The sequence below is a fragment of the Barbus barbus genome (assembly GCF_936440315.1).
Source record: "Barbus barbus genome assembly, chromosome: 23".
Classification (NCBI taxonomy): domain Eukaryota; kingdom Metazoa; phylum Chordata; class Actinopteri; order Cypriniformes; family Cyprinidae; genus Barbus; species Barbus barbus.
Window position 1 is genome coordinate 30128284 of NC_136751.1, and position 25432 is coordinate 30153715.

Sequence of the window (25432 nt, forward strand, 5' to 3'; positions counted from 1 at the left end):
GGCCAATATTTTGCTTTCTAGTTCTGCATTGCATTTACACAAATAACTACTTCTGACTGGTCCATCTCTAATGATTATGTAGTTTACAATCAGTGATAAAAAAAAAACACTTTGAATGAAATATAATATTTTTGTTTGATATTGACAGCTGTTTGGGGATGTATTGCATGTTGCAAATATTGTATTTTTTTGGACCAGTTTTAAAGTTTTATTACATTTTTGTTCCTGAAATCCTTCTGATAGGATCAGAATAATCCAGTTTTTTAGGATCAAAAGTATCCCAATTTTACTAAAACGTAAATTGAGGATTTAATCTAGATCCAAACCAAGATTAGATTTTGTGATCTGATCCGAATTCAGAATCCTTTTTTCTTTTTCTTCTTTTGAGCCATTTTCAAGATTTGATCCAATCCGATGGCCAAAATCCCATCAGATTTCTTTTGAACATCTGGCCCCTGCTGATTTGCAAAAAAGGCCTAAAATATACATGGAAGTTTGTTTTGCCAAAATGGATTGAGATATATATTTTGTCAGTTTTTTTATTCAGAATTCATAAACTGAGAATTACAACATATATAGTCAAAACTGCAAGAGATAAACTCACAATTCTGACAAAATAGTGAGAGATAAAATTGCAATCGAGAGAACGTAAATCAGAATTGTGAGTTTAAAAAAACGGGCAATTAATGTTGAAAAGACATCAAAATTGATGTAAAAAAAAAAAGGGGGGGGGTGAATATGCAAATCAAACTGACATCAAAAACTTGACATGATGTTGATTTGATGTAAACTGAACGCCAAGCATATTGGCAAACATATACATTAAACCAGTTTCAGTGTGGGATTAGCTTCCTACTTTTGAACAACTGGCCCCAGAGCAGAAGATCACTGGGATCTCGTCAAGCGTCTCTCTGTGAGGAAGGAAAGGAAGGAAAACCGCAGAATCTCACTTCCGCGTCAAGTGCTTAAATGCAGGGAACTGTGTGTGTGTGTGATTCCAGCAGTTGTTTTTATCGGAGCGTCAGGGGCCCGCTCTTGAGGCCCCGTATCGAGGAGCTTCAGGAAAGCCACATGCTGCTGCAGTTTGATGGCACACAGCAGCTCAATCTTCTGTGTGTGTGTGTGTGTGTGTGTGTGTGTGTGTGTGTGTTTCAGAGCAGTTTAGGTGTGAGACAGAGTGGTTTTTCCCATCAGGTTTGCTGTGCTCTTTATTTCAGAGACGTATGCACCGTCCAGCCTGATTCATGTGTGTTCGACACGAGCGCTTCTGCTGAACACATCAGAGCGTGAGATGTTAAAGAGGTCACGCAGATGTTTTTAAACACAACATGAGCGCCGGTTGTGGTTTGATGTCTGGTGTCACAGGTGCAGGAATCCTCATCACATATCTTCATCAGATCATGCATATTATAATCAGTGTTGGGGGTAACGCATTACAAGTAATGTAATCAGATTACTTTAAGTTACTAGTAAAGTAACTCATTACTTTTTAATTTAGAAGGACATTTCTGAGTTACTTTTTCAAATAAGTATCACCAGTTACTGTGTTTCTCATGTATTGACTGACAGCTCCGGTGTTGCCATGTTGAGAGAAATCGTGCAGAGCGTTGTGTGAGAACATGATCTTACTGTGATCAAATGCAAACCTGCAATAATTAAATGTTAAATAAGACAAAAATCATTTATGCATTTAATCCCATTTTATTAACCAAAGTCTTTGCTGCTGACCTTCAATGATCCAATTCAACCATACTAATAAGCAAAAATGACACATTTGTGTTTGATTGTAGTTATTGCTGAATAGTGCTGAACTTTCTTCTCCTGCGTCATATTCTTCATGTGATTAGTTTGAGCTGCGTCCTCTACTGTACAGACCTGAATCTACATTTCCTTCAGCCTGAGGCGCATTCATTTCACTTTTGGTGTGAAAGAGCTTTTACATTTGTAAAAGAAGAACTTTTTTATATTAAAAACAAGCAAGCAAGCCCTGCCCAGATTTAAAAAGTAACGTAAGGCATTACTTTCCATAAAAAGTAACTAAGTAATGTAATTAGTTGCTTTCTTAGGGAGTAACGCAATATTGTAATGCATTAATTTTAAAAGCAACTTTCACCAAAACTGTTTATATATCATCTTATGAGTAATTAATCCATGCATGTTACAGTTTTTGACCTTGTAATGTTTAACCAAAACATCATAACTGCATATGTCATCTCTTTGATAACACATGCAGGATTTCTCCAATCATTTAGTGCTCTTAAGCTCCGCCCCCACAGCTCATGCTCATCTGCATACACTTGAGAGCCACACCCACATCTTGGCATCCAATCAGCAACCAATGCACAGATAATAGATTTATTATTTTTGGATCGTCACAATATGGAAGAAAAGATCTGATGCAACTTCTGTTTTATTGTGACTTTTTTTAAATTGCATATGACATTTTTATCCATTTGGATTAAAGGTTTTGATATAAACTAATAAACTGAATGTGATGAATACTTGTCAGTCATACATCAATGAAATAAGTCGGATTTCTGCAGTCAAATTGTGGCATAGTTTATTATAAACTATTTGCATCTACATCATTTGATTTAAATAATCCTATTTGCAAAATGTGTTTATTCAAATTGCTTAAAATCAGTAAATCTCTTCATTGTGAAAACAATCACATTTATTCAGTTAAAGTATGAGCATGTTTAAAATATGGCTAGCTGTGGAATAAGCAATATTCAATCAGTTAAAATGTATGACACTGGATTTGTTGATGATAAATGCATAAAGCTGGTTATTGAAACGCATTCAGTTTATTATTACTATCACAGCAATAATTGCATTGATTTGATCAGTGTTTGATTGATTTGAACAATGTTAAAACGGATGGAAATTTATATATATTAATTTATCAATTTAATATTTATGAGTGAAATTTTGATATTTCATGTATATCTGAATATTTAGAGTATCCAGTATATATTTTGATATTTTTTCCAAATTTTGACAATATTAAGTATGTATATTTTTCCTAAGAATTAAATATATTCAGTATTTAGATATTTTTCCACATTTTGACAATATTCATTATGCATCTCACTATTTTTCCTAATTTTAATGACATTTAGTACGTATATTATTCTTTTGATGATATTTGGTATATTTCACTACTTTTCCACATTCTGACAAATTACAGCATTTATCTCACTCTTTTTGAATGATATTCAGTAAATATCTCGGTTTTTACTCATTTTGAAGATATTCCGTATATATGTGTTTTTCCTAGGTTTGACAATATTCAGTATATATATCAATATTTTTGCATTTCCTTTTTTGCACCATTAAATATTTTATTCTAAATATTTTAGAAAATATTTTAACAAAAGTTAGTGTTTTTTGGTCCCCATGCAATGAAAGCCAGTGTTTTTTTTGTTTAGTTTTTTTGTTTTTTTTTGACTCTTAATGTCTAAACTTGTCTTTTTGTGCTCTGCAGAAGAAGGTCAAACAGGTTTGAATGACACCAGGGCGATATATTTCTTTATTTAAATTTTTTTTAAGGCTGATGTAGTATTTTAGTGTCAGGTTTTGAGTCTTTCTAGCAGACGATGTGGCAGAGAGCTGAATGCACCACAGAACGCCGCCGCGTTGAAATAAGATGTGGTTTTGATTTATTGGCTGGTTCTTCCTGTGTTTGGAGCTGCATTCGGGGCCTTGGGGGCCTCTGAAACTTGATAAAGTGGGTTAGCAGGGCTGGATTAGGGGCCGTGTCTCGTAGCATGATTAATGAACCTCTGAAACACACAACTACCGTCTGATGGAGCCGAGGCAGAGATGAACACCAGAAAGAAAAGGCTTTGGTTGAGTGAAATGAAATTTCCTTCATAGGAAAACAATAATTCAGACGGAGTCGCGCTGAAACCAGTGATTTATCAGAGACAGAAACATCCCATCTGCTGTTTAATCAAAGACGTTTATTCTTAGTATCTATATATTTATCTTTGATTATAAGATGAGGTTTTGTGTGTAAATGCGTTTTCGCTCCAGAATAACATTCTTAATGTGTTTTAAATTATATGGTGAAGCTGAAAGGCATTTATCATTTCTCTCCCGACGCCACGCTGGACGCTCGCCCGTTATAAATGCCCACTTCCTGTCTCTGTCGTTCATCCTGTTTCACACTTCCTGTTTAATGTCTCTTTGCTTTTTTTCACACTTTCATGCTCAATCACTGCAGCCTTTCTTGGTTAAACTACCATTAAATTCAAAATTTCAATGTGATTAATCAAATTTATCACATTCAGCTGCTTTAACTGGTTTGGAAATATTGAATATATTTAATTAATCGTATCCCATTAGCTTTGACAGATCTAGAGAAAGTGGAAAAAATGTAACTTTGTTCACTTGTAATGAACAAAATGTAGCGCACAGAATGTTGCTTGTCTGATACAAAACGAGAGATGCAGTCGATTTAGTAACACTTTAATGCATTATAAAGGTATTCATAAAGTACATTGTAATGCATTATATTCACTCATAAATAATTGTAACTTAAGTTAAAATGCATTATAATTTTTGAAGGTTTGTTAGTCATGCTTTAATGCATTACACTTCCTAAACAATGATTATTAAAATAATGCATTATAACTGTGGTTGCAATTATTCATGCGATCATACAATGCATTATAACATAATGCATTAACCCTACTTTTATTATGCGTTATGTAAGTATTACTGTCAGATTCTATACTGTAATAGTCACCAATAATGATTGACTTAAACTAGTTAGACTGGATTGTTTTCATATCAGTTACAAACCGTGACAGAAATTGAACACCTGCACACTTTAGTATAGAAAACGACCTTCACATACACTCTTGAGTTTAATAGTTTTATTGAGAAAGAAAGCATTATATTGATCAAAAGTGACAGTAAAGACATTTATAATGTTACAAAACATTTCTGTTTCAAATAAATGCTGTTCTTTCTATTCATCTGTAAATCCTGAAAAATAACATGCATCACTGTTTCCACAGAAATATTGTGCAGCACAACTGTGTTCAACATTGATAATAATCAGAAATGTTTGTTGATCAGTAAATCAGTATATTATTATGATTTCTGAAGATCATGTGACACTGAAGACTGGAGTAATGATGCTGAAAATACAGCTTTGATCACAGAAATAAATTACAGTTTAACACATATTCACATAGAAAACAGCTGTTTTAAATTGCAAAAATATTTCAAATTTTTACTGTATTTTTGATTCTGATATTTTGATTCTGATATTTTTGGGTATTAGAGCAGCTGATGCTGACAGTAATGGTCTCATCAGCGGATGGCTTCATCTGAGTGTGTGGTTACTCATTGATTACGGAGGGGGTTGCTTTCCTTTATTTGACCTCTGACAGGATCTGTGTGACCTCTGTGACCCGAGAGCATCTTCTCTCTTCATCAGAGAGCGTTTTTCACTGTGGGTCTGTGAAAGCATCAGTGTTTCTGGTCCAGAATGAAATGGGGCTGGGATCAGATCTGATTCTAACTGTATATTTCTCCGTGACTCCAGCCGTTCCTCTCGTGTTTCGAGGAGGTGTTGATAAGATCCTGATCTCTTCTGCTTCCCCAGAGGATCTCACAGACTCTAGTTACACTTAAATTGGTGTCTCACTTTTCGCGCCGTCGAGTCTTTTGAGTGTCCTGCTCTCCTCTTGGTTTTATCTGTGCAGGTGACCGTCTTCTGGAGTCACATTACAGCGTCTCAATCCCTCGCTTCAGCTCAGTAGTGCGCTTTACTGCCTCTATTCTTCTGTGGGACACAAACCGCAGTATTATGAAAGATGCCTCAATGTTTGTTTTTGTCCAAACAATGAAAGTGGACCCTATTGATTTTCAGAACAGTGCTTTTAGTGTCACCTGAGATGCAAATATAATTGTTAATATTTTGAATGTTTCAGTGTTCATTTGTTTAGTATTTGTGTTTAGTGTTTGTCTTTTTTTTTTTTTTTTTTTTGATGTGTAGAAATATTTTATATTTTTGTCCAAACAATATTTTTTGTGTCATGCAAATATAGTTTTTATTAATATTTTGTTTTCAAGTTCATTTGTTTGCATTTTTAGTTTAGTGACATTTTTATATGTACAGTATAAATATAATTTTATTTCAGTATTAGTTTTTCAAGTAAATGAATAAAAATGAGAAATGTGCCTTGAAAAGATGGCTGAAATACAGTAATTAAAACTGCATTTCATTTCATTTAAAGTTTGTTTTATTTAAACTAATTTTTGTTTAGCTATTCTATAATTGGTTCAGTCTAAAAAATATATTTTAAGTTATTTCAATGAAAGTTTACTTAAAGTAGCATTTTTTTGTGTGTGTGTGGTTTTAATTAACTTTAATAACCCTGGTTCAGGCTATAATTTTTTCAGTTTCGAAATGCATTTATTTCATGTCATTTAAAGTTTATTTTATTTAAAGTAACAAGTTTTTTAATGTTTTTAAGTAACTAATAACCCTGTCTATAATTGGTTCTGCACAAGTTTGCTGTGGACTTGATGAATGGTTCCTCAAATCATGCATCCATAAGTATATCTTATTAACATATCAAATATAAAGTGTAAACAATATTAATATAATGAATTCAACAGTCTCTCATCTAGAGTGGTAAGTTCAGATGTTTCATGTTGATGTTTTTGATCCAGACGTAATAACGAACAGTAAGATGCGCGGCTGATAATCAGACAAGTGATGGTTCCTTCAGTTCTCCTAAACAAATGCAGAAAATGGAAATTCTTTCCGGCAGGATTTGTTTGTGCATTTTGTCATGTATGACATGTTTTTGTGCGCATATGGAAATGTTTCAACGTAGTTTTCCATTGGCTGTGTGATTTTATTGCACAGAGGAAGAGGCATGATCAGGTTTTGATTGAGTTAGTTTGCTGCACTAACACACATTAATATATCCATGCATGTTCATGTGCATGTGTTTTATTGCTGTGATGTGTGTTGCATGACCTCTGTACTCGTCGCATGTAAACACGCAGTAGGTATGTGCTGCTGTCACTGTATATGAATTCGTCTCTCATGTGGTATGAGCCGGACTAAATATAGCAGATTCCCTGCAGTCATTGAATGTTACCTTTTATGTCCCTGACCTGCCATTAAAAATAAAGCACCTGAGTGCCGCATGCTGCTCCTGTGCATTAAGAGCAGAGCATCAGTGAAACCTCACACCGACCGCCGGAGAAATGCATTTCCTCAGAGTCTGTGTCACGCGTGAGCCTGTCACTCTCTGCCTCTGAATTATTCACACACGTCCGTCATGTGAAATCAGCCATATTTACTGTGGCGCGCTGATATCTATTGATTGAGTTCAGGAGCCGTACGACAGAATGCTGTTCTCAGCTGAACTACAGGTCAAATACTCTTCACCTTTCAGCTTTTATCTGGGTGAATGAATGAGGAATGAGTTTCTATATAAAGAGAATTCTATATATTATATAATATTTTATTGTAAATGTACAGTTTATTAGTTTCATATAAAATATTTTGTTTACATTTAAAAAAAAGTGTATTGTTGTATGTCCTCTTTGTCGCTTTATATGCATGTATGTATATATATATATGTACAGTGTCTGTGTATATATATATATGTGTATATACATACACATATATACATATAGAGAGAGAGAGAGATCTAGATACAGAGATATAAGAAAATACAACATATATAAAATAAATATATTTGAAAAAATCTAAATTTTACTTTTATGTATACTGTATTTTCATAAAGTATATTATATAGTATCTTTTATATATATATATATGTGTGTGTGTGTGTGTTATATATATATATATATATATATATATATATATATATATATATATATTAGTATAATATGATTATTTTAAATAAAAAAAATTATAGAAAATGTGCAATGTTTTATATGTATAATTTGTTTAAAAGAGTATGTATTACATAAATTATAAAATACAGTATATATGTGATATGTGAAGAATTATTTTAAATTACCAGTCTAGTTTAGTTATTTTTATTATTCTCAACTTTTCTATAAATGTTAGAACTTAATGACTGTAGTACTGAAAAAAAACAATTATATATATATACACACACACACACAGTATATATAATTTTTTTTAAGTTTATATCTTATGAATTATGGAGGTGTAAATTACTTAAAATTAAATAAATGTTGAAATATATAATTAAATCGTTAAATACATAATGAAATAATTAAATGCAGAAATAAATTCATTCATTCATTTCTTTATGTATTAATTTCTTTCTTTATTTCCTCCCACATTTAATTTTCAGGGTTATGGTTCTAATTTAGGCGATTTATTTATGCCTTTAATTATTTCATAATGTATTTAACGATTTAATTATATATTTGAACATTTAATTGAGTAATTTGGCCCTCCACAATAAATGAGGATGTTTTTTTGTATTTTGTTGCATTATGGCATTATTTTCAAAACATTTACCAAAATCTTTTATTATTGAAATACAAATTTCAAAAATAAAACTTTTTTTAATTACAGTAATTTTATTCTAAATTAAAAAAATAAAAAGACTGTAATAGAGTGGATTAGAACACTACACTTATTTATTTATTTAGGATTAATTCAGGATAATGGCAAAAAGTGGCCTAATTTACTTGGATTCAACCTACAGCTTCTTTCCTGTAGATTTGTAACAGCTTGAAGCAGTCCGTGTTTATTTCAGCACTGATGATGCTCTGTTAGTATTTAGTGGAAGGCAGTAGATGCTGATGGATGTCATATCGTTCAGTGATGTCCTTCAGTTGTGTTTTCTGTGCTGTGCCGTACAGCCGGGTGTGGGAGGGGCCTGCTGGGTGACCTCTGACCCCGCCTGCCATTAATCACTCCGCTCCTGATGGCTCTGTCCCACTGGGAAAATCAACCCAGCAAGGCATGATGGGAGGGTCAGCCTGGGGCCAATCAGAACGTGGCTCCAGCCAACGGTGGCGCCACACTGAACTACAGGCCTCAGCAACCCTGAATCTACCCTGTTTATTTAGTTACTGTCAGAGAGGGTTAACTAACCAGCAACACTGTATTTTATTTATATATATTAAATCATAATAATATTTCAGATTTTTACTGTATTTTTGATCATGTGTTGTAGTCAGTGTAGTGCAGTAGTGGACGGGTGTAGCTGCAGTCAGTATTAATCATTCAGGATTGTTTCTATTGTGTTTCGTCCATTCTCTAGTCTCTGTGTGCGCTTGTACCTATAAAAGCTTGGCTTCCTGCTGACCGGCGTTTTAATTCAGCCATCAATAACCTCAGGCTGACCTTTGACCCCTGTGTTTGCACTAATTGTTTGATGTTGTGTTGATGGTCAGAGATGCTTCTGGAGCAGATGACGTGATCTGAAACACACCGGCTGATCTAATGTTAGCGTTTTCTCCCAGAATGCAGCGTTTCAATCTGACAGGCGTCTAAAGCTCTTTTGTTGTCGTGTGTGCGTGTCGGGGCGTGTCACACGACCTTTGAACCTTGACTGTTTTTCACTGCACATTCTTGCATTTCTGTTTTATGTTTTGCTTTGTAGAGCGAGATCGTAAAGCTGTCATGAGTTGTTTCTGTAGGACGCTGTTGATAAGAATCACACCCGCATGAGATCGAAGTCTGTGCATGTTACTCGCATCTCTGCCGTTCTGATGATCATGCTCCAAGAGTTTGCTCTTCCATAATGTGCTTTTTCAGAATAGGAAAAAGAAGCATCTAAAATACACTTCAAGTGTTTATTACACTTTATCTGTTTGTGTCTGTCTGGAATTCATACCTTTTCTCCACTTCTGCAGCACTTAAACACACAAACTTGGTGTTTTATTCCTCTCTATATTCTGAGGGGTTTGTTCAGAAGTCATTCACACTGACTTATATAACTTACTTATATATTTTATTCATAAAAACATGTTGCATATGCATATATTTAAAGGCTGTGAGTGTTTTTCTTCACTTCAGCAGCACTTGCACCTATATTCTAAAGGGTTTGATCATATGTCATTCATGTGGGTTTTATTATTGCATTTTATCAATTTGCATCTGTAGATTTAATTTACAATATTTTTTTTTTTTTTATACAATATTCCTAAAAGCATGGTGAAAATGTTTATTTTTTCTGTCATTTGACAGTATTTTCTGATTTATGGAGTGAAACTCTTTAGTAAAAATCTTTAACTCTATATATGTCAAACAAACATTTTGAACCAGGCTTTAGGTTTATGTTCAGATGCAAATCAGTGCACATTTCTAATTAGATAATGCATCATTTGCATATTTAAACAAAACATTTTAGAAACCCTGTAATACAAAACACTTATCCTAATGTCACCTGTCTGAGGGTTTTTCCTGTAGATACTCAAGTGTGTTTTATTCTAGCACACAATCAGAGGGAGCCGCTGTGTACTCTTCATATGGAGGTTTAACTATCCAGCAAACATCTCCACCCGCGCCGGACCTAAAGATAAGCTGTTGACAGGATTCATGTATGGCTATCAGACGTCTGGGGCAGGCTGGCTCTGGTATCCAGGTTAAGCTTGTTTGCGTAAAGCAGGCTAATATGTATTTTTCCGCCTGTAGCCCACCTGTGTCTTTTGAAGTGTGTTCTGTTTCGTGGGCGGCTTGAACTCTCACCTCTATACAAACACATCTGCCGTGTGCATTTCAATGCATTTATGGAGTAAAAATGACACGTTTCTTTGTGTTTTACTCAGAGCTGTTATATGAACTAGTGTGACAGATGTTTTTATTTAAAACATCAATGAAATGACACCCCTCCAACTTATTTAAATGTCAATTAAATGTAGTATATATTCTGTGTACTTTATATAATGCATAATATATCATTAAAAATCTGATGTTTCAGATTGTGACATCTGATTGGATGAGCCTGTACACACACACACACACACACACACACACACACAGCATTGGAGTTCTATATTAACATGCTGTTCATTGATCTCTAAATGTTATGTTGCCAGGCAACCACACACATCCTTCGGTGAACTGTATAACTGCAGAGGAGTGTTTATTAGGATTATTGTGATTTATTCTTCATGTCGTGATTTTATTGATCATGGGCTGGGCGTCTGTTGTTAAATTCCTCTTTCCACTGATTTATAAAGCAGTGAGTCATGTTACCGTGATTTTACCGCAGTTAAGGTGCGTTAGGCATGACGTGGGGTAGTAAAATTGCTTTATTGGTGATTTATTGGTTTCTGATGGGTTCTGTGTTGTTGTTTCTGCAGGGACTCCGGTGAACAGGATCCCCATCATGGCGAAGCAGGTTCTGGATCTGTACATGCTGTATAAGCTGGTGACGGAGAAGGGAGGACTGGTGGAGGTCATCAACAAGAAGATCTGGAGAGAGATTACCAAGGGTCTCAACCTGCCCACGTCCATCACCAGCGCCGCGTTCACGCTCCGCACACAGTACGACGCACACACACACACACACACACACGCACGCACACACACACATATATATATACACATACATACACACACACACACACTCTGCAGGAGCTTTCTTGAAGCGCCTTGGAGACACAGTTCTTCTGGATTTAGTCTCAGTTTGTTCTGTTTCTTCATGTCATTCCAGACAGACTGATGATGATCAGATCTCTGTGTGGAGCACTAACATCTCACTGGATTATTAAAATTAATGGCTAAATGAATGTTTGGAAATGTAAACTGATATTTCCTGCTGACACACTACAGCAAAAGATAGAAATAACTGACTTAAACCCATTTCTTAGCTGCTGAAAATACTAGTGCTCTAATCATTTTGGCCACTGCTGTATTTAGATGGTTTATATCTTTGAGATGCCTGTAAACAGAGGTTTTGTCGGCCCTCGTCCTTGTATCTCTCTGTCTTTGCCGCTTCTCCCTCTTCACTTCACATACTTCCTCCCACTAATTAGCTTGAGCTGATAGATATATTGATTTATTGATCTATTGATTTGATTTGGATGGCTTTAGTGTGGGGGTGGATGCATCTGTAGTTGGATTGAGTAGCTAAACTGATGATGCTTTCAGCTGTTAATAAGTGTGCCGTACGACACAGTTTTATATCAGTCCAGGATTTATTTTTTCAATAATAGTGGCTCAATTTGTGCCAGTAATTTCCAGAATTTTGCTGATTTTTTAGGATTACAACATTTATTATATTATACCATGTCAGATCCACAGTGGTCAAAAAAAAAACATTATATGTATATGTATGTTTTTTTTTGTTTTTTGTCCCTTTGGCCTTATTTTTGTACATAACAAAATTCTGACACTTTATTTATTTATTGACTTATTTACGTGTTTATTATTTTACTTAATTTATTAGTACTTTTTAATTTTTCTTTTTCTATCAAAATGGCTGATACGGTAGCAGAAATTAATAGAATTCTGCAGATTTTTTGTTTAATTATTAGGATACCTCATTAACCATATTATACCACATTAGCTGTACGTAGTCATACATGACAAAAAGAAAGAAAAACAGAAAAAAATGCAGTTTGTTTCTGTGACAGACAGCAGCAGGTTTATTAGGCCGCTGTCACTTTAAGACACTGTAAGTCACGGATCCAAAATATTTATGCACATCAAAAATTTTTCCCCACTGTTTGTTAATTTAATGCATAACTGACTGTGTTTATATGAATCACACAAAACTTGTCAATAGCTTTTAGTAGTACTGCACTTTCTGTAATTAATTTGTGGTTAAATGGTGAATTATACTGGAGCGCCTATGCTGTATTTGAATGCATTTTGCAGATTTTCCTGCAGAATCAGTGCACAGAATGAGAATGAAAGCCACAGGTGGTGTTGACTTTTGTCTGGTTTGTCTGTCTCAGGTATATGAAGTATCTGTATCCGTACGAATGCGAGCGGAAGGCGTTGAGTTCTCCCAGCGAGCTGCAGGCTGCCATCGACAGCAACCGGCGTGAAGGCCGTCGACCCAGTTACAGCAACAGCCTGTTCCGCTTTAGCCCCTCCCCTGGCTCCGCCCCTCACCTCCTGACCCCGCCCAAGATGCACCTGTCAGCGCTGGGGGCCATAGGGGCCCTGAATGGACTGCAGGCATCCTCGGGGCCATCTCTGAAGAAGGGACTGGGTGAGTGATGCAAAAATAAACTAAGAAAATGTAATTGAAATTTAAGCTGCAATGCAATTAGATCAAGCAAGGACAATCAGACAATTATTAAACATTGTTCATGACACGCCTATTTAAAGCTACAGAACTCATATTTATGGTGTTTGTGCTGTTTTAGTGTTCAGTCTGGTGTTTGTGGTGTTACAGCGCCTCCTGTCGACACTGACATGAACTGCATCTTAAGACATTTACACTAGTTCAGTGGTATTGAATGAATATGTTGTCCCTCATAAGACTTCTCTTTTTTTATATTTTTTCGCACACACACACACTAACTGGAAGTTTCATGTGGTAATTAGTGTTTCTCCACTTGCTGATTATGGCAGAGTTTCATCCAAACGAGCCACATGATGTACAAAAGGCCATTTTGAAAGAATAACTTCTGTTTTTTTGTGTTCTTATTATAAATTTCTCTCACAGACAGTCATTTTCTGCCCTGTGTTTTTTGATGATGATAACTGACTGTGCAGAAAATCACAACCTTGACTGGCTTATTGCTATTTTTTAAACCGCATTAATATGATTTTAAAAACAGGGTATTCATTAATTACAACTAAAACTAACATTTTTTTTACTTAGTTTTAAAAACATAAACTTATTTTATTCCCGCTAATTGCCATGGCAACATTTCTTATTTTCATTTATTTTAACTAAAATAACAAAGTAAATAAACAAAATCTAATAAATAAAAATTAGTAAAAAAAAAACTATATAAAAGTAAATAAGAATAAAAACAGACATTTTTTTTTAAAAAGTAATAAAAATTAAAAAAAATGCACAATTAAATTCTAAAACTAAAAAATAAATAAAAATTAAGTTAAATAATAATAATAATAATAATAACAACTATTATTATTATTATCTTAAAACCAGGGATATTTTAGATACTTTTTGAGTTTTTATTTTGAATACATTTCATTTTTGTTTTTTCCATTTTTAGTTAATGTTTTAGTATATTAGATTTTTTATTTTTATATATTTTTTAATGTCTATATTGTATTTATCAGATTTTATTCCAGTTTTAGTTGTTTCAGTACATAAAGTGAAACTAAATGAAAAAGTTGCTTTGGCAAGTAGCTGAAATAAATATAAACATTAAAAAAGTAAATGGGAACAAAAATGCACAACAAAATGGCTAAAACTTGAACTAAAATGAAAGTGAAAACAGAAAATAAAATTTAAAATATTAATAAAAACTAATAGTTTGTCAATGATATTAAAATAATACTGCAAGAAACATGTTGTGTTTTAAAAATCCATGTTTATTGCTATAATACCCATTTATACCAAGTTGCATTGATGCAGAATCTAATTATCATGCACATGCACAGGTGATATGTATAGTGTCATTTTTAAGCAGATGTTAATTTTTTATTATTATATTTTTAGGGATAGTGTAAATTTTCTATGTATTGATTAATTGTTTTATATTTTTAAGGTGATCATTTTACCATCAGTGCAGGGACTGCAGATGCAAAATAGCCTTCTGGCTAATTCTGGCACATTGTATATTTATGTATTATTAATGTGCATTGTCCCTGTCAAATAAACCTGAAATGTGTTCCTGCAGCACAAAAGCAATCATCAGTAGCACAGGTATATTTGGAGCAATAATCAATTTTTCTTTTATGCCGAAAATCATTTGAATATTAAGATAATGTTGCAAATTTCCTACCGTAAATATATCAAAACTTCATTTTTGATTAGTAATATGCATTGCTAAGAACTTCATTTGAACAACTTTAAAGGAGATTTTCTCAATATTTAGATTTTTTTGCACCCTCAGATTCCAGATTTTCTAATAGTTGTATCTCAGACAGATCCTAACAAACCATACATCAATGGAAATATTATTATTCAGCTTTATTCAGATGATGTATAAATGGACCCTTATGAATGGTTTAGTGGTCCAGGGTCACATATAGGTTGGTTCTCCTCTCTGTCCTGCAGACGATGGCCGCTTGTCCTCCATGGCTCTGGCGTTTGGGCAGCAGCAGGCGGTGGGTTTGGCGCGAGCGGCGACGCTGGAGCAGCTCAGAGAGAAGCTGGAGACGGAGGTGCCGGAGAGGAAGATGGTGCGTCTGGCCGAGGAGCAGCAGAGACTCATGCAGCAGGCCTTCCATCACAACCTGCTCGCCATGGCCTCGCAGATCCCCGCCAACCTGCGGCTCGGAGCTCCGGCCCGGGGTCAGTGCGCTGCATGTTTGTGATGCACTGATGTGTGTGTGTGTGTGTGTTAATGAGTGTTTGTGTCTGTAGATGAGAAGCAGGATCTGTCCGTGAGCATTTCCTCCAGCGGCGCGGCGAGTGTCATCGTGTCAGTGGAAGTCAATGGCATCGTTTACTCAGGTATGCCTTACAGACAAATGCATTGTGATATACATATAAAGCGACATAAAGAGTGTGTTGGCAGTGTGTGTACAGATCCACCCTTTAATGATACAAATCCACCTAGTGGTTTTAAAGAAAATCTCTGTAAATCATGACCCCTTTCTCAAATCAAGCCGTTCACAGATTCTTGGCTGTGTGATGTCACAGACCCAGGCCCCTCCCACGATTGTTGATTGACACGGGTGTTTTACTCTAGACCCGCCCTGAGTGAGCTGTCAATCAGTCGGAGGAGGAGTAGATAAGAATGGCTCCTAAGCGATCGAGGTGTTTTGTTGTTGGATGTAATAATGAACACAGCGGTCGTCATTTACTCCTGACATCTGAGCCGCTGAAGATGCAGAGGATTAGCTTTGTTTACATCCTCCGATCTTTCTAAATGTGTTTATGTTCGTGCGAATCATTCATGATCCAGCCTCACCTACAGAAGAAGTGAGTATAAGGTTCTTTTATGAATCGCCTTCCCTAATAGCGTGCTAATTAGCAAGTTCCCACGGCTAAAGTAAACAGTCTCATGACAACTGCGCGTCACCCCACAGAAGAGAGGGGCGGGGTCAGCAGAGCTCATTAGCATTTAAAGGAACAGCATTTAAAATTTTGATCCACTTTAAATGTTGACTAGTGTATTTACTACTAGTTTTAATGCGAAATAAACATGAATGAACATCTGCCTCGTGTAATCACGCAATCTAGTAATAAAATAAGTCAATAAAACAGCTTGTAAACAATGTTTAATTTACCTCAGGCAGGCAAATCATCAGTCCGCATGTCGTAGAAATGACATTTGCTAGAGAAATGAAGTCTGGAGAGGAGCATTTCGTGAAATATTAGACTATATAGCTACTCATTATATTTTATTTTACCTGTTAGTGATGTCTTAATTATTGAATGTTTGCTTAAATAAATCTGTTATGAAAAAAGTAATGACGGCCACTGTGTAAATGAATATAATTCAACAACAAATATAACTTTTATAATTTAGAAGTTATTTAAAAACTCCATTATGTACAATTTACATGTTTGCATACAATTTCTTTTTAAGTTGAGTGTTGATTATTATATTTAAAAATAAATAGTAATTATATTTTAAGTTTGGGCTCTGTTGTTAATTGTAACCTTGTGTAAAACGGCTCCCTACAATTAAGCTGAGAGAGATTTTCTGTAAGAAATGTTTAACTATAGTTGAATTTATTTAAAGAAAGAGCAATTTGTTCAGTAAACCATTGTTTAACAACAATATTTTAGTTAATGTTTTAGTAATTTTTTTATTATTAATTTTTGTTTGCTTTAGTTTTTATTAATATTGTTTCTGTTTTAGTTTTCATTATTTTATTCATTATTATTAAGTTAAAATGAGAAATGTTGCTTTGGCAACTAGCTGACATAAATATTTATTTCACTTAACATTAAGTAACAAAAATGTTTTTTATGCTTTTAGTTTTAATTGTTAACCCTGTTTTTAAACATATTGCTGTTAAAAAAATAGCAATACTTTTTTTATATATTTTATTTTGGTAACATTTCAGTAACATTTATTATTGTTTTTTATAGTTGTAGTTTTAGTTTCAGCAAATGTCCAGCAAAAAAGTTCAAATAAAACACTATTAAAAAATAAATAAATGATATTTGTTTTCACATCGTGTGACAATTAACAATCATCAGAGAACTGTGCAAATGTGTAGTTAAATTATTGAAATATTGTCCTAAAAAATATTCAATGTGTAAAGGGTTCGGCTGATGAAAAGTTTGGGTATCCCTGGCACAGAGTGTTATTTGTAGTTATGTTTTAATCAGCACTGATCTCGTTTTTAAATGCTTTCTATGGCAGGAACTCTGTTTGCGCAGAAGTCTGCGTCTGCGTCTGCATCTGCTGCGCCTGGACCCAGCTTCACCTTCTATAGCTCCGCCCCCAGCCAAAGCCCCGCCTCTTCCTCCTCCTCCAAGGGGCGGAGCTCAGCGGACCCCAGCGGCTCTCCGTAACCCGTCTGCCGGCCGCTTTGCACAACCAGTACCTCAGTTTCTCCTGTCCACATCGGCTGTCCGCACATTTACATGGACACACATGCATAAAATAACACGGCTGGGCCTCATTCATGAATCACGAGTTAATCATTCATTAATCATACAGTCTTATGCAAAAAAATCCTAATCAATTCAATGAAACAGTTACGTCAGACTGGATTCATGAACGATTCACATAGAAATTCATGCTCGAGTTTCATGAACGACGTCCGAAAACGCTAAATACCATCAGAACGCTCAGCCAAACGACGGGCAGGTTTTACAGAACTTGAAGATTTTTTTTATTTAGAGTGTGTTTTGATGTTTCTTCTGATTATGTTTCGTGACTTTATGATCTTTTTTCACTCAAAGTTCCTCATTTTACAGTCATACCTCGAACACTCAGCGGTGGAACATTACAGGAGCGTCTTTTACCTCAGGATCTGTACTTTTGGCTTTCTCTGAATGAGTTTTATTGGTTTGAATTGGTCGGGATCAGAAACGCTGACGGGACCTCACTGATTCTCCTCTATGCATCGCCCGTCTGGACCTGAGCGTGTGATCGTTGGGGAAGACGAGTCTTGGGAATATATATGCTGTTTGTTTGATGATGAGCCCGTCTGTCTTCAAGAACAACCGTCAAATACCTCAGAAACCAGATGAATGTCTCAGTAGATGTTGAAACGAGCAACCGGCCTTCTGTGGGATCTGCAAAAACTAATCATCTGATCTGGATCTCAGGGCAGGGTTTAAATATGTGGGGGAATCTCATGAAAATCCAAAGAACATTTATAATACATGCACCTTTTCTTTTTTTCTTTCATTAATATATATATATATGTGACCCTGGAGCACAAAAGCAGTCTGAAGTCGCTGGGTATATTTGTAGCAATAGCCAACAATACATTGTATGGATCACAATTATACATTTCTCTTTTATGCCATTAAATTATTAGGATATTAAGATCATGTTCCATGAAGATATTTTGTACATTTCTTACCATAAATATATCAGCTTAATATTTGATTAGTAATATGCATTGCTAAGAACTTCATTTGAACAACTTTAAAGGAGATTTTCTCAATATTTAGATTTTTTTGCTCCCTCAGATTCCAGATTTTCTAATAGTTGTATCTCTTTACGAAAAAAAAACTTACACTTAAACGACTGGTTTTGTGGTCCAGGGTCACATATATATATATATATATATATATGCACATATTTGCATACATATTTTCATATTTATATTGAATATAAAAGAGAAATAAGAAGTTTTGCATTATTTCAAAAGTTTGGGATCAGTAAGGTTTTTACTGTTGTTTCTTCTGCTCATCAAGGCTGCATTTATTTGATCAAAAATACAGAAAACAAATTCTATATTCTAATATTCAGTATGCAATTTCTAATATTGGTTTCCTATTTTTATATACTTTAAAATATAATTGATTTCTTTGACACAGCACTGAGTCTTTGATCTTTGATTATTCCAAATAGAAATAGTTTTTAGGATCACACTTTATCCATTTAACACATCCTTGCTATTAAAAAAATTATAATTTCTTAAAAAAAAAGAAAAAAAAAAGAGAAATTCACTGACCCACTTGGCCACGTCACATTTCAATTTCACTTTGGAATACATGGAATTTCTATTTTGAATAAACACTGATCTTTTTAAATTTTATTAATCAGAGAACCTTGAAAAAAGTATCACCGGTTTCAGAAAAGATATTAAGCAGCACAACTGTTTCCAACATTGATTATAAATCAGCATATTAGAATGATTTCAGCTTTGATCACAGAAATAAGTTGTATATTAAAATAGAAAATTTTTGATCAAATATATACAGCCTCGATGAGCAGAAGAAACTTATTTTAAAAACATTAAAAAGGTTCTGATCCCAAACTTATCATTTTTTGTATTTTATTATTTTTATTTTACATATGTATATGCACATTTTATTTATCATATTTTAATAAATATATGTAAGCACATATTATATGCACGTATGTGCACATATATATATAAATGTAATTGTATATATATTTTTTTTTTTTTATAAATATATATGCACATATACATATTCAAATAAGTCACTGCATAAAAAAATCTTAGTCCTAAAGCAGTCATTTTCTTAATGCAAAAATATATTTCTTGCTGTTGATTTTGTATCAAAACATCATGTTTTTTGAAGTTTCATGAGATTCACCCATGTATGATGAAGTTCTAACATCCAATCATTTCTCAAGCAAACCATCGTCCTCTTTCTTCCTCATCGACGCTTAAGGGCCTGATGTTTTTGTCTCACATTTTTGCTTTCCGTCTCAGGAAGGCGTCTCTCTCAGGAAGTACTGTGATGTTTTTAAGTGAACTCTAAGTTGTTTTTAAGATGATATAAATGGATAATCAGTGGTGAAGTACCTCAGACTCTGCTGTGGAGATACAGTACATACCTCATGCTGCCGTGATGATGGGAGGTAAACGCTCCCGTTTCTGAGCAGAATACAAATGCTGGACGTGAATCCCTCGAGCTAGACTTTCCTTTCTCTTTGTCTTCTTCTTGTGGCGAAACCAAACGTGAACTGTTGCATTTGTACAATCAAACCTGCTCACCTTAACCAAATCAAACTGCCTTCAGTTGCTGCACAGCTAGAAACCAAAGACCAGATGACCTCAGCCTCACAGGTCAAAGGTCACCGTGATGCTGTATGGTTGTGATGTAATGGGTCAGGTGACCAGGGAAACACGCTTACATCTCTCTGTCCGGTCAGATGCTTGGTCTGGTCCGGATGAGGTTTGAAGGCCATATTGATGTGCTTTCTGTTCATTCTCAGGACTTTGATTCTTCCAGCTCTGATCCTCTTTGTTTGCTGCAGCTCTTTTCTGTTTGAACTGGATTAAAAAAACAAACTTGTGCAGATTCTTTGTCCCAGTCTTGTATTTGTCTGTTCTTGTGTCTTATGCTACAGGTTTTAGAGCATCCAGAAACAATGTCGTACGTTCCCTCTGATGTTATATCCAGTGTTGGGGAAAGTTACTTTTAATAGTAATGCATTACAATATCGCGTTACTCCCTAAAAAAAGTAACTAATTACATTACTTAATAACTTTTTATGGAAAGTAATGCATTACATTACTTTTGCGTTACTTTCGTGTTGCTTTTTAAATATGATTGATTGTTTTTATTATAATAAGTTCTAATTATAGCAAATGTAAAAGCCCACCAAAGAGTGTAAAGAATAAACCTCAGGCTGAAGGAAGAATACATTCACATCTGTACAGTAGAACATAGAAGCTTCAATACTCTTCAGTAATTCAAAAACAGTGAAGCACAATTATTACTTTACTTACTTTACTTTTAGTCATTTAGCAGATGCTTTTATCCAAAGCGACTTACAAATAAGAAAAAGTAACTAAAACTGTAAAAAAAGCCTCTGTACTTCTGATTTCTCCCAGCATGTGGACGGGAGACTTGTCAATAAATGGGAGAACAAAGTCACCGGCGTTACTTTTTTGAAAAAGTAACTCAGATATTTTCTTGTAAATTAAAAAGTAATGTGTTACTTTACTAGTTACTTGAAAAAAAGTAATCTGATCACGTAACTCTCGTTACTTGTAATGCGTTATAACACTGGTTATATCTATGGATCTGTGTTTCAGCCACGGAGTAATCAAATTAATTGCAACTTTATCTCAAAATTGACTTTTTTCAGGCGATTCTGAGTTTATATCTCACAAATCTGGCTTTTTTCTTGCAACTGTGAGATTTTTGAGAAAAGTCACGATTAACTTTTTTTTATTCAGTGGCAGAAAACAAAAGTTCAGACAAAAATGTCAGATTTGAAAGATGTGAAACTTGTTAATTTATTTACCAATTCCTTCATTCTGTGGCAGAATAAGCTTCCAGTCTTGGGGGTAAAGAAGGGACTTTTTTTTTAAATCCTCAAATCACACGAATAAGATGGCAGCATAATCTGATGTTTAGCATTTTTTGCGATCAACTTGTGCTACCTATCTTTTTAATTGGAGATGGCACAAATGGTCAGAACACCGTAGAGGCTGAAGCTGTTTGGAAAGAGTTTGACGTCACAGAAAGAGCTTCAGATAAGTAGGACTATAGTTTATTTTCATAAAGGGTGGGTATGTTTTGAGAATTAGTAGAATGAGAAAATACATTTTTAGTTTCATGTAGAATACTGCAAACTAGGGATGGGACGATACACCTACCTCCCGATTCGATACTATCACGATACTTGGGTGCCGATACAATATGTATTGCGATTTTTTTAAGAATTTCGATTCTGCGATTCGATATTGCTGTGTTGCGATTTTTGTTTTTAACTCTACACCATGGGAAAAAGTTGATGATACACTTTACATGCAGACTGTCACAATTAAAACACACACATTTTAGCAGTTGCTATTCGATATTACAATTTATTGTGATTTTTGTTTGCTTATTAAAGACTAGACAATGGAAAGTAGTTGATTATACCCTTAAAGAGACCGTATATGATGAGTCATATTAACAAAAACTATGCATCACATCTTTTATTTCAGGAGCATACACAGTGTAGATTTAAAGTACCTTGAACCATGAAACTTTAAAGTACTAAAATCCTGAACTTGCAATTGAATATAATAGTCAAATATTCAACCAAATGAGCAGAAAAAAACACTTTCTGAAATGCAATAAACTGCTATGTTACTGAAGAGGTTTGATCCTCTGCCTCCGTCATGGTTGTTTTTTTTTTAATCGTTTTATAAATAATCGCGATAGTTAAGTGAATCGATTTTTTTCTCCCACCCCTACTCCAAAAAGTCGAGTTTTTGACTGTGTGTGGTAAAAGATCAATCGTTTTGACACTTAAACCCATCTTTCATTCACTAATACACTCGTGTACTACAAGTGGTGATTAAATACAGAGATAGTATGTTAAAAGCACATTTTAGTTCATATTCATGGTGTCTCAAAATAGCACAGTTGAGTACACTTAGATGATCTTAAGTTTATCTTAAGAAGTACTAAATGATTGTTTTTTGTATATTAAATACAAAATTAGTGCATGAAAATAGCGCTTTAAGTACATTATGAGCTTGTTTTTCGCCTGGGCACTCTGAGTGTGTGGAAGATGTCTTACCTCTACTAAGATCACAGAAAACACTTAAAGTGCATATTGCAGGTTAAAAAAAAAATTTAAATTAATATATAACCTTGTAGGAAAGGCGCGTGACGCTCAGAAGTAGACGTAGAGGAGTGGGGTGACTTTCTTTAGCCTAATGTTTACAATGTTTTTGTGTTAATTATCACGGGCTGTAATAAAAAAACAAGTAGTCATATCCTAATAATGAGTAAATACATTTGGTTCGATAGCCTGGTATGGTTATTTTTTAACATTTAAACTTAGATCACATTATTAGATTACATTTTGACTTCATGAATACACATAAATGACAGCTTAGTGATTTTTTTTTTTTTTTTGTTTAGAATATTATGTAATATATTTTATTTTTTTATATATTATATGCTATAATTTCATATATTATTTATATATATAATATTTATTTGGCATTTAGTTTGTTTGTCATTTATTTGATAGTTATACATTATTTTATTTTAAATGGTAGAAAAACCTGTTTTTGACCTCAAAATAAAGCACTTTCCCTCTGTGCATGGCTGTGGGGACGAGAAGTTTGTGTTGCTTGGAATTCTTTATAATTAATGAAATAAAATATCGCCACATTGGTGGCTCAAGAAGGTGTAATTGTTCAAATAACACATTTTTTCATTTTACAATATAAAAAAAATTGTAACCAAGTGTTTTTCAAGTGTAATATTTCTGTAAAGGCAGAAAAATGGACATTTCTATAGAATAACCCCAATATATTTTAGGCTACAAATATGTGGCTATGTTACAGCTCCCCTTTGAAGGGTCCCGGTCAGCCTGTGTTCGGCCGCCGGCTCCGGATCCGTCAGAGATGCTGCTCCACGAAGATGTCAGCTGTGCACCGTAAATCTTGTTTTTTAACATTTGCTGCTAACTACCAAATCAGTGAACATAATTATTTAAATAATGAGACACAACGAGATGTATATGTTGTTGTAAAGCACCGCAGCTATCTTGTAAGCATTAGCAATATTGTTCTATTTTTTAAAAACCCTGTAAAAATTTTACCATATGAGAAGGCATAGCTTTTAAGTTAACCTCAGTTTGCTAATATTATAACCATCAAGTCTAGTGACAGTTTATTAACATTGTTTGCACAGCTAATTGGTCATTTTTTTGTCATGTTGTGTGTTTATAAGGCTTTGGAAGATGGGAGTGAAGATCTGTTATGAACCGCCTCTACTGGACCACAGCTTCCACTCCTAATGGAGACGCAGATGTGATGGAGGCCAGCTGTTATGAACCGCCTCTACTGGACCACAGCTTCCACTCCTAATGGAGACGCAGATGTGATGGAGGCCAGCTGTTATGAACCGCCTCTACTGGACCACAGCTTCCACTCCTAATGGAGACGCAGATGTGATGGAGGCCAGCTGTTATGAACCGCCTCTACTGGACCACAGCTTCCACTCCTAATGGAGACGCAGATGTGATGGAGGCCAAGTGGAAAAGCAAGGTCAGCAGTGAATGCGATCTAAATGTGTGTTTGCTTCTCCCAGCATACAGGTGCATCTCAATAAATTAGAATGTCATGAAAAAGTTTCTAGTAAGTTATTTCAAAAAGTGAAACTTTCATATATTTTAGATTCATTGCATGTAAAGTAAAACATTTCAAAAGTTATTTTGTTTTAATTTTGATGATTAGAGCTTACAGCTAATGAAAGTCAAAAATCAGTATCTCAAAATATTAGAATATTTACATTTGAGTTTCAATTAATGGCCATCCCTACAGTATAAATTCTGGGTATCTCTTGTTCTTTGAGACCACAATAATGGAGAAGACAAAGAGGGTAAGTCACAGAGGGTCATTACTGAAAGCTGTGGCTGTTCACGGAGTGCTGTATCAAAGCATATTAAATGCAAAGTTGACTGGAAGGAAGAATTTGGGTAGGAAAAGGTGCACAAGCAACAGGGATGACCGCAAGCTTGAGAATACTGTCAAGCAAAGCTGATTCAAACACTTGTGAGAGCTTCACAAGGAGTGGACTGAAGCTGGAGTCAGTGCATCAAGAGTCTCCACGCTCAGACGTCTTCAGGAAAAGGGCTACCAAGCCACTTCTGAACCAGAGACAACATCAGAAGCATCTTACCTGGGCTGTGGAGAAAAAGAACTGGACTGTTGCTCAGTGCTCAAAGTAAATTTTGCATTTCATTTGTAAATCAAGGTCCCAGAGTCTGGAGGAAGAGTGGAGAGGCACAGAATCCATGTTGCTTGAAGTCCAGTGTGACGTTTCCACAGTCAGTGATGATTTGGGCTGCATGTCATCTGCTGGTGTTGGTCCACTGTGTTTTCTGAAGTCCACAGTCAACGCAGCCATCTACCAGGAAATTTTAGAGCACTTCATGCTTCCTTCTGCTGACAAGCTTTATGGAGATGCTGATTTCATTTTCCAGCAGGACTTGGCACCTGCCCACACTGCCAAAGGTACCAAAAGCTGGTTCAATGACCATGGTGTTACTGTTCTTGATTGGCCAGCAAACTCGCCTGACCTGAACCCCATAGAGAATCATTGGGGTATTGTCAAGAGGAAGATGAGAGACACCAGACCCAACAATACAGATGACCTGAAGGCCACTATCAGAGCAACATGGGCTCTCATAACACCTCAGCAGTGCCACAGACTGATCGACTCCATGCCACGCCGCATTGCTGCAGTAATCCAGGCCAAAGCAGCCCCAACTA

At 35.0% G+C, this 25432-nt stretch overlaps 1 protein-coding gene across 1 annotated transcript in view; it reads left to right on the forward strand.

Annotated features, from left to right (window-relative positions):
* The window catches only part of LOC306843302 (AT-rich interactive domain-containing protein 3B-like), a gene marked incomplete at its 3' end in the record, with an annotated part of 46993 nt that extends 29432 nt beyond the window's left edge, over positions 1-17561 (forward strand). Inside the window, exons 5-9 of the mRNA XM_079374694.1 lie at positions 11296-11479; positions 12895-13154; positions 15144-15380; positions 15453-15542; positions 17410-17561. Of these exons, the coding sequence (XP_079230820.1) occupies positions 11296-11479; positions 12895-13154; positions 15144-15380; positions 15453-15542; positions 17410-17561 (923 nt within the window). The remainder of the gene's footprint in view (positions 1-11295; positions 11480-12894; positions 13155-15143; positions 15381-15452; positions 15543-17409) is intronic.
* Between the last annotated feature and the right edge of the window lie 7871 nt (positions 17562-25432).